Here is a 14,141-nt window from a genome sequence, read left to right on the forward strand (position 1 = left end):
TAATACAGTGAGAAGTGCGGCATAGGCAGTTTACACACTGATGTGCTCTGCAATGATGGAAAAGTAATACAAATTGAAGCAGTAGGTTTTTGTCCCCCACTAGACATTCAGTATTGCAGAATATTTCTTAAATACAGTATGGACATTCCAAAAGCGTTCTATTCCAGATGGGTTCATTTGCTCACTGTTGTAAGTTTTACAGAAAAAGCATTAGGGATCCTAACTTGAAATTTTGTTAGTTACTGTATTGCCTTGTAGACTGACTTATTCACAGCTGTTATCCTGGTTTACATAAAACAAGTGAAGTTCTGTCTGAAACAGATGTTCTATTTAAAAATGTAAGTTTATGGAATATAATGACAAAGCATGTGATAGTAAGAAAAAACACAGGCTTTGGATGTGTTGTGAGATGCAAGAATGATTTCCAACATCCTAGCGAGTGCATTTCATCATCAGGTGCCCCGAGTGGGTTACCATATAATAAAAATGTGTTTGTCTGAATGACTGATTCTCATTTAAGAAATACATTTAGAATTTAAATGTGAGTGAAGCCAGAAATAAAGTAATTTAGTAAGTTTTAAAGTATTTCCCCCTCCCCCCATATACTTACTATATACTTTCATTTTGAAGATAATGCACAATCTTATAAACAACTTTCAAGAAATACATTTCCACTAGTCATGGAGACACAGCAAGAAGGGTGCTTAAATCATCTTTGGGAGAAGTCAATCTGTTCCCCAAAATGCCGTTTTGAAAACATCACAATTCAGTATAGAATGATAGTGGCTTTTTTGTGCTCAAATTGCACGAGACGTTTCTATGAAGAAATAGCTGCTTTCTCTCCTGTCAGTCCATTTTAACTGGAGCAGAAGCAGACAATGGCAGAAACTGGGATCCTACCAAGCCCTGTAAAATCAGCTTTGGAAAACCTTCAGAAGTTTACTAGCCTAGGCACAGTATCTATTTGCCTACCTTTATTATAAACATTTTACTCACCAATGACAAGTTACTTGCCCCTAGCAAGGAGATTTTTTTCAAGTTACTGTAAGCATATGAGTATTAATATGAACTAAAAGCAAAATAAGATGGAAAACATTTTTTCCACACCACACTCTTTCATGGGCATACGGGACAGCAATCGACTAGCAACATGAGAAATAGCCTGTCAATTACAGATTGCTCCCCAATCGATGTACTTTACTTCCCAAGTACCTTACACATCTTACATTTACAGACACCAGCTTTCTGTAAATCCAATTTCCATGTTTCACTTGTAGCACTTGCAGGTTTGTCAGTTAAATTAAAACATTTATTTTGTGTGCACATAGCCCTGGAATTAGGCTTGTTACATAGCTTCAATTAAAAAAAGATCTCAGAACATTAAAGATATTCACTGAACCATGAAACGCTTCCTACCAAATATGTTTTTCTATTTATTTCAAGAGCAAAATTATGACTTCTGCTTGAATTCAGTTTTAGGTATCAAACAAAATATTCAGTGCTGTCTCAAAAATACACTGAAATTAAGGTTGAAGTCCTACCACACAGCATCATTTGACAAAAAATTATTTTAATTTTATGGGTCTAACATTTAGTTAACCTACTTTAAAGCAGAAATGTATCAAATGTAACCCACAGAAAGGATCCAGGTGGTTTTTGCTTTGCCTTCTGTTCCCCACTGTACTGCCATTTAATAAACTATTAAGACCAGACCAAACTCATTATTTTTAACTACAAAAATCAAGGCTCAGCATCAATCTTAGCCCGTTTTTGCTGCCAGACCACGTGATTATAGTTTTCAGTCTACATAGTATGCTATGCCAGCTTTGCCTTTCAGGTACACGAATACTGATGCATTTAAAAGCTTGTTAATGAATTACTTCAGTCTACCTCAATCCAGCTAGGCCAGTTTAAGCTACCTTTAGACCTATTAAACATAACCATTTCTAGAACACTGCATCCTAACGTTTTCATAATTCTTTTTCAAATATTTGTTCATTTCACTATCAATTGGTTCACTGCTACTTTAGGTGTACCAGGTAGCTCTCTTTTTAAAAGATATGTTTAGTCTTTAATCAGTGGATATACGGTATCATAAAGACAATACAATTTCCCTGCAACTCAATCATATTGAGGTTTTAAATCTAGCAGCAAAAAAAGAAAAATGAAAAGTTACAGAAATATACAATTTGAACAAACAACTCCATTTTACAAAATGTATTTTACCCCTTCAATATTGCCTTTGCAAATGTACTTCATGCTGCAACTACTTACAGTACAAATATAATTTGCAAATTAAAGACCCCCAATCTCTTCGAATCTATTTTGATTTTTAAAAGTACAATATTATATGGCTGCACATACGATTCTCAGTTGTGGTCCTTTATTTGCTTTACTTTGTTGAAATCACAGTGAGAATTTATCAACTGCATCAGGCCACAAACTTAAAAGATATTACAAGCACAAGTGTTCTTTACTGCAGAAACTTTCGATGAGCAAGCGAGCCATACAACCCTGTGGTTCATTTATTCACTTGCTGCTGTATATGCAGAAGGAATTCATAGTATGATAAGGCAGATTCTGTTCTGTCTTCTATCATGTTCTGTAGAAAACTTGATTTCAGTGGACTTTCATCCCTTAGAAATAGAAATAAAATGGCTGAGTGAAATGAAACATGTACTAACCTCTACAGTACTGTATTTTTAAAGTTATAGAATGAACTAACGTTTTTAAAGCTATTAAAAATAAGTGCATCAACTGGTGAAGTGTAAATGAAAAGCAAGTGCTGTAGGCCTCACAATCATTCACACCACAATATTGCTGAATAATGTTCACAATTAATAGATGTCTGATGCTAAATACAGGCAACCTGGTTATATTTGTAACTTAGGAGCCCCTCAAAGCCAACTGGCAGAGGGCCCTGTGTTCTGTAAACTCCCAGCAGGTCTGACACTTCACTCTTAACACATTATCCTAGTGTTTATCTGTAAAGAGTTTCGTGTGTAGCATCAAATGAGAGCTGCTGACATGCTGGTCGGTCAGTCAGTCATTGTGATGTTTGTACAGATTGTATGTAAAGAGTCGTGTGCTAGAAATAAGTTTCTAAAATGTTTTGAGGGGCACACTTGATAAACAAGTTTGTCCTAGACAAAGGAAGAGGAAGTTACTTTCTTGTAACTGGAGGTTCTTCGAGATGTGTTGTCCCCTATCTGTATTCCAGAAGGGTTTCTTAGCAGTGTCCGGTGACTCGCACGAGCATGGTGCGTGCCCTCGGGCTTCCAGCTGACGGTATAATAGGTAGTGCAGGTTGATGCCCCTTCCATCTCACTCTTATAGTCTTAGAATGTAGTCCAAAGCAGAGTGGATGGAGGGTGGGTAGTGAAATCCAGATTGGAGATTTTTCAAGGTGTGTGGTCCCTGTTACAGGCAAGTAACCTCTCCTCCTTCGAGTGATGGTCCCTATGTGTATTCCACATGTGGGTAACTTGCAGGCAACGATCAGTGCAGAGGTGGATGCAAGAATGACACTGGAAGCACAGTCCGCAGTATGCCCTTGGTCTCATGGCTTCCTCCATCAAGTACTTTATGGAAGCAAATCTTCGAGCTTCCCAGGTTCAGGGAAGGAAGAACTTGCAGACGGAACGGCGAGCTGCAATGTGTGCCTCACCAAGGCAGTAAAAGCATCTCTTGTGCTCGTAGCTCAAAGAAAATGAGGGTGGATAGGAAAGTTTTTAAAACCCGGAATCTGGGGCATAGTCCCAGGGGTAGGGATGTTCCCCAAATGGGAGGTGAACTCCACTAACTTATCTATCACTAAAAAGACAATGTACAACTATTTACACTGAATGAGAAGTTGTCACTCTCTTAGCAAAACTAAGAGCACAAAGGAACAGTGGTTCCAACTCAGGCCATGCCGCGGTAAGAAGCAACTGGTCAGGTATCGACTAGCACTACCTATAATACCTTCAGCTGGGAGCATGAGGGGAAACACTATGCATGTGTGGGTCAACAGACACTGCTAAGAAATACTTCCAGACTCAGGCGCATGGTGCACACGTGCACCCAACATGTGGAATACAGATAGGGACCATCACCCGAAGAAGAAAGTTGATTTTCCTATGTCTAATATAAACTGAGCATGTCGAGGCCACGGACAATGGGCACTTTATTTGTATCTGCAGTCAGCACCAGTTATCAGGAGGATGAGGAAACAGGATGATGTTAGCACACAGAAAGACTGCAGTCTGAACCTTAGGAAGTCATCCTGCTTCTTGAGAAAGACAATGAACACTGGAGACTATAAAGAGAAGCAAAAGGGAAGCTTGTTATCCATCACTGAGGGAATAATGAGGTCAGTGCTCTTTGCAACTATGAGCAGTAGATCCCCAACTACATGGGTTGGTGACGTTGAAAGGTAACTATAGGTCAAAACAAAGCTTGGAGCCTGCTACAGTTATATGTAGACTCTTAAGATATGTCTTCATTTCTGCAGCGGCAGGCATCAATGCAGTGGCATCGATTGAGATTGGAGAATGCTCTCCGGGTGACTCAATTAGTCCACCTCTCCGAAAGGAGTAAGGTAGTGTCAGTGGGACACAGCATCGTGAAAATGCCGTGCTATGTGAACGGAAGTATTATGTAGCTTGCATATCTCCCGTTGACCACCGCTGCCAATGTAGACCAGCCCTTAGAAGCATGTTATTCGTTTTATTTGTAATCATTTTCTGTATCTATTATCTTTGCTTAGTATCATTTAAATCTGTTCTTATTAAAAATATTCTTGTTTTATTATAAATTAATCTCAGTGCTCTTATACTGAAGTAAGGTGTGCATCCTCAGGTGAACTAACAGCCTGGTGTGTATTCTGTCTCTTTGGAGACAGTGGACTTGGTATTTCTGTGAGCATACAAGGGACAGGGCCTACATGCTGCAGAGGAACATTCTTCCAAGGGATTCAGGAACTGAAGTACACCAGGAGTTAACCTGCAAGGCAAAGTATGGAGTGGCAGAGCCCTAAGGAGTCTGTTTGGCTAGCTAACAGTCACAGGTGACAGGAAGCTGTCACACAGCATACCACCAACAAATCTCTTGCTGAGACAGAAGTGTAACAAGGTGACTTGCAGTTCTGGATGCCCTGCGAAAGCGTTACACCTCCAAAAATAAAACATGACAAAACAAGAAAGGTTAAGTCACATGTCAGGTTTTCAAACATTTGCAGCTCACACTATGCATAACTGTTATAAATCTCGTGTGAAGAGAATGCAGTATAAAAATGTCACTACAGTGGCTGCCGTGACTAGTCATACTCATGTATTCGAGTAGTCAAAAGGAACTTACCTTATTATATACAGTATAGGGAAGAATGGCCTTTGCTCTCTCAGCCAAGAGATAAAAGCTCTTGTTCTGATAGATTCAGCTGTTTCGATTTCTGGAAGATGAGTCTATTACACAAAGGTTATCATTAATACATAATATAACATACTTTGTGTCTTTAGGAAATGGAGTTAATTAGGTGTTAATGAAAGGGACCAAGGACTGTAATCAGGCACAAAGCAGGCACACAGTCAGTATGAAGTTGTTCTACATACCACTGCAATTTCAGTCTCAGACCATCCTTGAACGAACTAATCAATTGTGCCAACTGAATAGTGGCTTTTGGCTGTCACAACATAAACATTCATTTTCCAGCAACTGAGGGCTGGTGAGCTAACCCACTCTTCCTTCCCAGTCCCAATGTTTTCAGTCTGCTCAGACTTTTACAGGATCTAACTGATGGTTATCAACTTCTACTTATTGTGGTTTCATGGTGAGAGAGCTGGATAAAGATTATTCTAAGTGGGGAACCTAAGGAAGAGCATCATACAGTGGGGGAAATGAGCTTTTCCTGAAATTGGAATGAATTATAATCAGCAATTCTGAAAAGCTCTTTAGCTTGTACAGGTGATAACTTTTTAATTATATTTAAAAAGTTATTTGTCCTGTTTAAACCATTCTGTTACCAAAGCAAGCACTTACCATATTCTGTGGTATTGATGCGTAACTAGGAACTCCAAGGACTTGACTGATAAAATTCTGTCCACAATTCTTTCCAACCCACATAAACATTACCTAAAAGACAATCCAATAACGATAGCATTAATCTGTGCAACACATATACCTTTATACTCTTCTGTATATCTAAAGTGCTCAGTAGTCCTCAGAAAAACCCACAACTTCAGTTAAAATTTTAAACTTACAGAGCCAGCATCCATAAGGTAAGCACCATCCCTACTCAACTTCTCCACAGACAGCTGGAGAATGGGTGGCTGAGGTATTGTTCTATCGTTGATGCTGAGGGCTCCCTAAAGAGAAAAATTGCTACAATAAGTGTGCATCTAGATATATAGATAAAAAGAGGCAGACACCAAGACAGAGAGTAATGAGAAATATACAAGTGGAGTACATTTTTATTACTAAAGCAGGAAAGACCCTTTATAGATAAGTATAGATACTTTTTCCTAAGTACAAATTATACCCCTTGCTCCCAAGTGCATTATCTGTTGATGTCTGACTTTTATATTCTTACAATTCAGATATAACATACTTTATTATAAAAAAATCCATCTTTGTTATCTTAATGAATTGATTCCCTTCTGAAAACTTCATACAATTATCTTAGCTTAAAATATCCACAGGCTTGAAAGTCTGCATTTACAGAATTTGTCTGCCTGCATTGTGTAATTTTTACACACACACACACACACACACACACACACACACACACACACACACACACACACACACACACACACACACGTTCACGGAACGAATGACTGGATTTATTTTAAAAAGGAAGTCTTACAACAGTATGAAAAGCATCATCCCTGCTCTATCATATCCCCTTTTAAGAGGATGTGCTTTGTAGTGTGATAAGTTATTTTCAAATCAGAATGCCAGCTACGTTTTTCAAACTAGTTATCTAATTAATCCAATCCACGTTGTGGCTAACACCCCACTCTAGACACACGTTCCCTCCAGAGCCCATCAATATCACCCCAAGCAGCAGTGAATGAAAGGGTGGATTACTCATAAGCAGCATGTGATTTTTCCTCCACCACAAGACCAAATCCTAAAAGCCAACTTGGCAAATAAGGGGGCTACATCTTATATGTATGTATAGTTTACAGTAAACTTCAGCTTAGTCTGAAATGCAATCCAACACTTGAACTACCCGTCATTTCACGATTTTTAATTCCATGAATGTATTGCTTCCAAATTATTGCTGAAAAACTTAATTTATAATAAGTCTGGGTTACATGAAGTGGCAATTTAGTGCAGGGGCCTTTATAATAAATTTATTAATAGAGACACACTTATTCATGATTCATGTCATGGGATTTAATTCAAGTACCAAGGAATTATCCCATCAATTTGCCTTTAATGGATAGGTTGCTTTGATGTATTTTTAAGACTTTTAACCCTGTGACCTTCTCTACACTAACATTTATGTCAGGAAAACATCTGTCACTCTGGGGTGTGAAAAAACACCCCCCTGAGCAACATAAATTTTGCCAGCATAAACGCTTGTGTAGCTGCGTTATGCCAACAGAAGGAGAGCTCTCCTGTCAACATAATAAAACTAGCCCAAAAAGCAGTGGTAGCTATGTTGGCGGGAAAGCATATCATGCAGACATAGCGCTGTCTATGCAAGCGCTTGTGCCCAGAAAACTTGTATCGCTCAGGAGCATGAGTTTTTTCACACTACTGAGCGACAAAAGTTTGACAACGTAAGTGCTAGTGTAGACAAGGCCTGTGACTGGCTGTGAGCTCTCAGACTACATACCTTGAAGAATACAATTCTTATTTAAAGGGTTTTCTATGTAATACATACTCTTCACTAAAAATAAAGGTCTTTGGAACCAAGCAACCACAGAACAAGTGTAGTAAGTAAAAAAATCATACCTCATCTGTAAGATTGTCAACTCTGTACAGATTGGGATGGGTCATGAGCATGAGGTAAATTAGGGGCTGGTTTTTCACTTGACACATAGTAAAAATACGCTCATCTAAACGGATATTTGTCCCAGTCTGGAATGCTTTCTGTGAATAAAAGTCAATATTTGAAGCAAGTATTTTAACTCATTAATTCAGAAAGTCAACAAGTGAAAAGCATTAGACAGAGTATCACACATTTTAAGATGTTTATACAAAAAGGAGTAGATTGCCTACATCTGCTTCTGGATTACCTACATAAGGAAATATTTTGAGTCTCAAAATATAGCCTTAGGTATTTTCAGATGAAAATATAGTCATATAAATATTCATTAATCCAGTGACCTTCCCTACTTAATTTATCTACATTTGTTAACTGGTTATCTGTACAAAAAGCAAGTTTAATATATTATTTATATGCAAACAACTTTGTGACTAATAACTCAAGCAGTGTATCTTTGGACTCTGAAATCACTGACAACACTAATATATGTCTGTAAAACACTTTCTGAAGAGTGGAGTTGGAATGGCATATTCAAATGAATCTAACAAATTTATGCTTACTACTTTATCTCAAGAAGCTACATTTTAAAATAGCAATCCAAAAACTTGTTATGCTTAGTCCTTTGGCTCTAATGCACAACTCTGTCAGAGGTGTTCTGACGTAATGGTAAATGCACTCAATTGGCTTACAAACCCAAAGGAGCTCAACTATTACTGAAACAGGACCTCATCCAAACAAGTATTGAAAACCATTCAAGTGTTTGACCGTGTCTATATTAAAGAGATCAAATCTCTCCAGTATAAACATACTCATAGTATAGACTTGACAAGGGTGTTGAATATCATTTGAGACAGTGTGAATGAGACATGATTCCACCAAGTCTTGATCATGCTACTTTATGAAAGAGTAAACCATCTAGTCTAACACTAATCATTTTCTATATCAGCTCAGGGGACCCACTGCTAAAAGCCATTTTCAGAAATTGTTCAGTTTTCTAGTGTAGACAAGACTCAGGAGTGCTGCAAACCCTTTGCTAGAAAAGCCAACAAAGATAAGTACTTTGCGAGTTAGCTCTCTCCCTGCATCCCACATTAAGCTGTTGTACAGATCTGCCTTGCCAGCAACACACTGAGCTAAGCTCCTCAAAGCTACACCCAACAGCAACTGCAGCATGTTCCCCTGGCTAGCAGCCAGGTCTATCACACAAACACGGAAAGTCTCCCCATATTACTCTCTGCCTGCCCGCTTTTGCTTTAAAACTATTGCACTCTCATGCACACATACTTCTTGCTCTCTACCTCCAAGCTACACCACCTCCATGGTGCTATTCTTCACCATAATCCTCATCCTATAGTGCTGCAGCTCTATGCATGTGATAGAAGCCCCTTCTTTCTCTCACGATACACTCCCTGCCACCACTATCTCACCTCCCTACATTTATCATAAAGTTTGAAAATATGAACGTATCTGACATAAGCTCTATATGCAATACATAAGCACAACTCTACATATGTAACTTCAGTCACATTTAGATCTTAAGATACTTTTAAAAACACCCTTCGTTGGTGGCCGATATGGACACCCAAGCCATCCTTTACTACTGTGGGCCCCAAGAAAAGCTTAGGTGAACAAGCAAGTCTTACTTTGCAGCGGTACTGAAAGTCACCAAATGCAGGGCCTGGAGAAGTGAGGCAAGTAGCTTGTTTCCAGAGTTGTCCCATTTATACCAGAAGGGGCTATTATCTTTAATGTCTAACAACCTCAAATACTGCAATAGCATATGGACAGAAGGCTGGTTTTAATTAAACTGGATCTAAACCAATGAGGAAATTAATATCATCTCCTTTCAAATGTTGCCAAAACTCTATTCATATACAATTTCATCCCACTGGAAAGTTTATTTGTACATAATTCAGAGTAACATAGCATAAAAGTAACATTCTCTGGAAAGATTTTATTTTCATTCTTACTTGTTTTAAGAGAGCCAGTACATGAAGTGGAAAGAGTCGTAGGGAATAAGGAGCCATGAGACCAGGTTGCTGAACGCTTAGGACTGAAGATCGGTAAGCAGATAGTGAATCGATTACAGCATTCACCAAGGCATCCCGAGCATCACTCAAACTAGCAGAAACTGACCGGTCCACAGCTAAAAAGGAAGAGAATGTGTATGTATATACACACAACAGCAAGTTATACCTCATTTCTTTTCCAGGAATTACTGATGTAAGTGTTATTTTGTACTTCTATAGCTCCTTATCTCAGGATCTTAAGATGGTTACAAACACACATTAATGGAGCTTCACCATGCCACCAAGAGGTATAGAGGAATGGGAACATGAATGGTACAGCCTAGAATAAATAAATCCAGGCATCTTAATAGCTACTCTAACTGCTAGAAAGCACTCATCCAAATCAGCAGGCTCAACTGATGTGCAGAATTCTAAAGCCGTATCATAAACAAGGTGACATCATACAGCTATACTGATACCTTCACACATCAGAGGAGCTGTAAGGAATATAGCCAAGTGCCTTCACCCATTTAAAAGGTAGGATACTTCCCTTGTAATCTTGCTTCCTGAAGGATTATTCTTCAAAAAAACTTTTAGATATTTTATACATGTTCATCAAAAAGACCTGATGGCTATCATGCTTACCCATATTGGCTAATAACCCTGTAATAGCTTGTACATCAGCCCCCAGATAGACATCACTCAGTGTTGTAACAACAGGCAAACACATGGTGTGGACTCGAATCCTTCTTTCGCCTATGGGAAGAAAATAAATCTGTATAGTCTCCAAATGGTATTTTCCACACAATTATCTAAGCAGTGTTTCAGGGGATATGAAGATGCAGTTGAAATTATTTACTTACTACAAGCAAACTTGATTATAATTTTAAAATTTACATACAATGGTATCTAGCATATCATATCACTGTGCTAGCCAATGCTGTTTACATTTCTTACCTTTGCTGGATGTGTACAGGAGTGCTGATTGAAAAGAAACAACTGGCATGTCAGTGAGATTTTCTTCTACTGACATTTGTACAGCATATCCTGCATCCGGGTTTACATTGGGTAAAGACAACAAGTCTGTTGATCGCACAAAGAAGTTCCCATGGAAGGTATGAATGGAAAGACCTAAAAGAAAAAACCATGTAATATCTTTTATTAATGTTACTTTTACAATCTAATGTAAACTATGAACTGATTACATAGTTGCCCTGATTTTTAGATTGTGTTCTATCCTAGTACTATGTCTACACTGCCGGAGGCACTGCCGGCAGTGCAGGTTCGATTTTGCGGGTTCGACTGAGCGGCAGTGAAGACTCGCTCAATCAAACTCGGAAGTCGACTCTGTAAATCCACTCTGGCAAGAAATGTAGTGCTGCGTTGATGGGAGGGCATTTCCCATCGGCGCAGCACAGGGGAGATGCCACAGTAAATAGACATTAGGAAGTTGACAGGAGATACACAAGTTACTGTACCTAGCTTGCATATCTCCCGTCGACTTCTGCCGAAATCTACAGCCAGTGTAGACCAGGCCTAGGTTGTGGACAAATCCTTTACAAAATACAGTTCCTTTAGTAAATGTAAATATCTCAAGTTGCATACTAATTTGTAGCATGCACAAAAACCAGTGATTACCAGGCATTCAGAATACAAGTCAGCTCAAAGATTAGTAATGTTCCAAATGTCTTTAAGCCTTTGATACTGAGAGGCACAAGTTGCTGATATTTCTAGTACAGAATATGAGATAGGATCAGTCTTTTAAAGGAAAATATTATATACAGCACAGTAAAGTACTCTTTCTGTATAAGCATTACCCTTGGCAACCAGTAGTTTAGTTCTAAAAAGGTTACAAATGTAGGACATTGAATTTAGTTTGACCCAAGGTACAGGAGCCTTGTTACAATGCATTGTTAGCATGCTTTTCTGTTGCTTCTTTATAGTTTTTAGATGGAAGTACAAGACAGTAAAATGTTCCCCTATCCTTTCAGGTTATGAAAATTTAAAAATACAGATTTCTGGTTTAACCACAGGGCAGGACAGTTTTGAAAGTGTAGCAGGAATATTAAATTGTGTAGTCCTTATTTTTGCTTGAGGAGTATGAAGAGGTAACAAGGTAATGAAGCACCTATTTCTAACCCTGGCAAGCCATAGATACTGATCCCAAATACCATTTCACTTTTATAAGTAAGCTCTTTTATGCAGTATTTATTACTGATTTATCTTTCTTCTGTATCTTTTCTTTTGTATAGTTGGATTCATGATGCCTGATTTTACATGTAGATATTTGCCATCTATTCATTCAGGCTTATGTAAAAACAAAATACCAATAAAATGTTTTAAAATAATAAACTCTGCAAAAAATTCTATTCAGACCTTTGGTGCATCTTATCCTCATGACGGCCTCAAAGCCAATCTTTCTAGTTAAGTATCGTTTCAGCTCTTTCTGTAATTTCTCCATCTGGACAGGGTTGTGCTGATGATGGAAAGATTGATAGTAATACACACTCCCTGCTGAATACCTTGATATACAACCTAGAATAGAAACAATGCATTGGCAAAGTTCAAACCAACAGTTATTGCTGTTGTCTTCAAATATCGGTTCAGATTAATCTAATTCTCCTTGTAATTTTATTTGCAAGTATGAACACTAACATTAATAATCTTATTCTAAACAGATACAGATATAATGTGTAGATGTGACAAATAACTTACATGTTCACTTAATTATGAAAGTTATAAAGTGTGAAATGGATTAATAACTGGTCTAAAGGAAAGATGGTATCACACCATTCAGGAACAGGAAACACAGGATACTTTAGGGTTGAGAAAGTAATTTAAATGCTAATGAAGTTTGCTCCTATAAAGGTGTTACCTCTCAATGGATGGAGTAAAGAATGAAAATAAATTCCTTCAGATGACTCACACCTTACTCTAGGATCAAAATAGTCCTTTAAAATACTCCTACAAGTTGAGGGGTAGAGCATCTTGGAAACAATCATGCTACCCAGAAGGAAGTTGTAATATTATGTCTCGCTAACAATGTCATTATGCATTAAGGGTGAAGCCATCTCGACATGAAATTCTATCCTATTCAGGATGAATGAAAATTCCATCCTATTCAGGTTCTTATACTGTGCTTGTCACCATGGTATCTGACATATGTTTATGCCCAGAACAAAGGAAAATCCTCTTCGTATAAATTTAGGACATGATCTAGAGGGGAAGAGTCAAGTTTTGTAAACAGAACTCTGTCTTTCAGCCCCCAGCAGACGCAATCAGATATTGAGCTATGAACTGCTTTAAAACATCCAAGGATACAGCTACCAATTTTTAATTTTTTAAAAGAAGTCTCATGGTCCATATTAGTGAGGCTTTTCAGAACCTGGGACTGATGAGATTATACCCTGATAGTTTAAATGTATTTCTATTTGTTTAAATGTTTCTAGACATTTGGTTTTTGTCTAGTAATATTAGGGAACAAATGCTGACAAAGTTCCAAGAAATGAGAAAATCTCAACCTTTAGGCAAGAAGAAAATAAAACAGGCTTGTTAGCTTGTCCAGAGGTCTCCAAACTTCTAAAATGAAATACCATAATCTGTACTCATAGAAATGTCAAACAGTGGAAAGGGGTACATGCTGTGTCATAGGTAACCCGCTTGGGCATGGCTACCAACCATGACATTAAAATGGTAGAGTGGTGCGTAAGTGAAAGAGCAAAATCAATTTTTTTTTTATTTTTTTTTTTACAGTCACACGCTGCTCCTTAGAATACTGAACTTCTATAAATGTATTGTTGCTATACAAAATTACATGTCACAAACAAGCTCCAATCTTAAACCCTATAAATAACTTACCTAATGAAGCCAAGTCAGAATACTGCCCACTAAGAAGGAACAAATCAACTGCAACCTGCTGCCCTGAGCAGTCCAAAGCTAACTTCTTGTAGAAGTCAGTGGATGGCATAAGATGTATGTCCTGTTAATAAAAGGAAATAGAAAAGAGGAATCCCAAAATGCACACTCTTGTGACCTAATTGCAAGCAGTGCAGAACATCCATCTCCCCCCACTGATTTCAATGGCTGTTCTAAAAGCTCAGTATGTTTCAAAATCAAAGCATTAATCTGGGTTTATAGGTTTCCTTGTTAGTCACATT

General features: G+C 38.0%; 1 protein-coding gene across 4 annotated transcripts in view; it reads right to left on the minus strand.

Annotated features, from left to right (window-relative positions):
• Positions 1-501: 501 nt before the first annotated feature.
• SEC24A (SEC24 homolog A, COPII coat complex component) overlaps positions 502-14,141 on the minus strand; it is a 43,053-nt gene continuing 29,413 nt past the window's right edge. For 3 of the 4 annotated variants that reach the window (XM_067567046.1, XM_067567043.1, XM_067567044.1), the window contains exons 14-23: positions 13,843-13,963; positions 12,361-12,519; positions 10,942-11,115; positions 10,630-10,740; positions 9,946-10,121; positions 7,942-8,079; positions 6,237-6,341; positions 6,016-6,108; positions 5,338-5,441; positions 502-2,636 (exon numbers count right to left, since the gene is read on the minus strand). In XM_067567046.1, the coding sequence (XP_067423147.1) occupies positions 2,522-2,636; positions 5,338-5,441; positions 6,016-6,108; positions 6,237-6,341; positions 7,942-8,079; positions 9,946-10,121; positions 10,630-10,740; positions 10,942-11,115; positions 12,361-12,519; positions 13,843-13,963 (1,296 nt within the window). In that variant the 3' untranslated portion in view covers positions 502-2,521. Of the gene's footprint in view, positions 2,637-4,037; positions 4,298-5,337; positions 5,442-6,015; positions 6,109-6,236; positions 6,342-7,941; positions 8,080-9,945; positions 10,122-10,629; positions 10,741-10,941; positions 11,116-12,360; positions 12,520-13,842; positions 13,964-14,141 lie in introns of those variants that run through there. The other variant, XM_067567045.1, reaches the window with a different exon arrangement.

This window comes from Emydura macquarii, unplaced genomic scaffold (assembly GCF_026122565.2).
Source record: "Emydura macquarii macquarii isolate MOO-44397 ecotype Brisbane River unplaced genomic scaffold, CSIRO-AGI_Emac_v2 contig_2768, whole genome shotgun sequence".
Lineage (NCBI taxonomy): Eukaryota > Metazoa > Chordata > Testudines > Chelidae > Emydura > Emydura macquarii.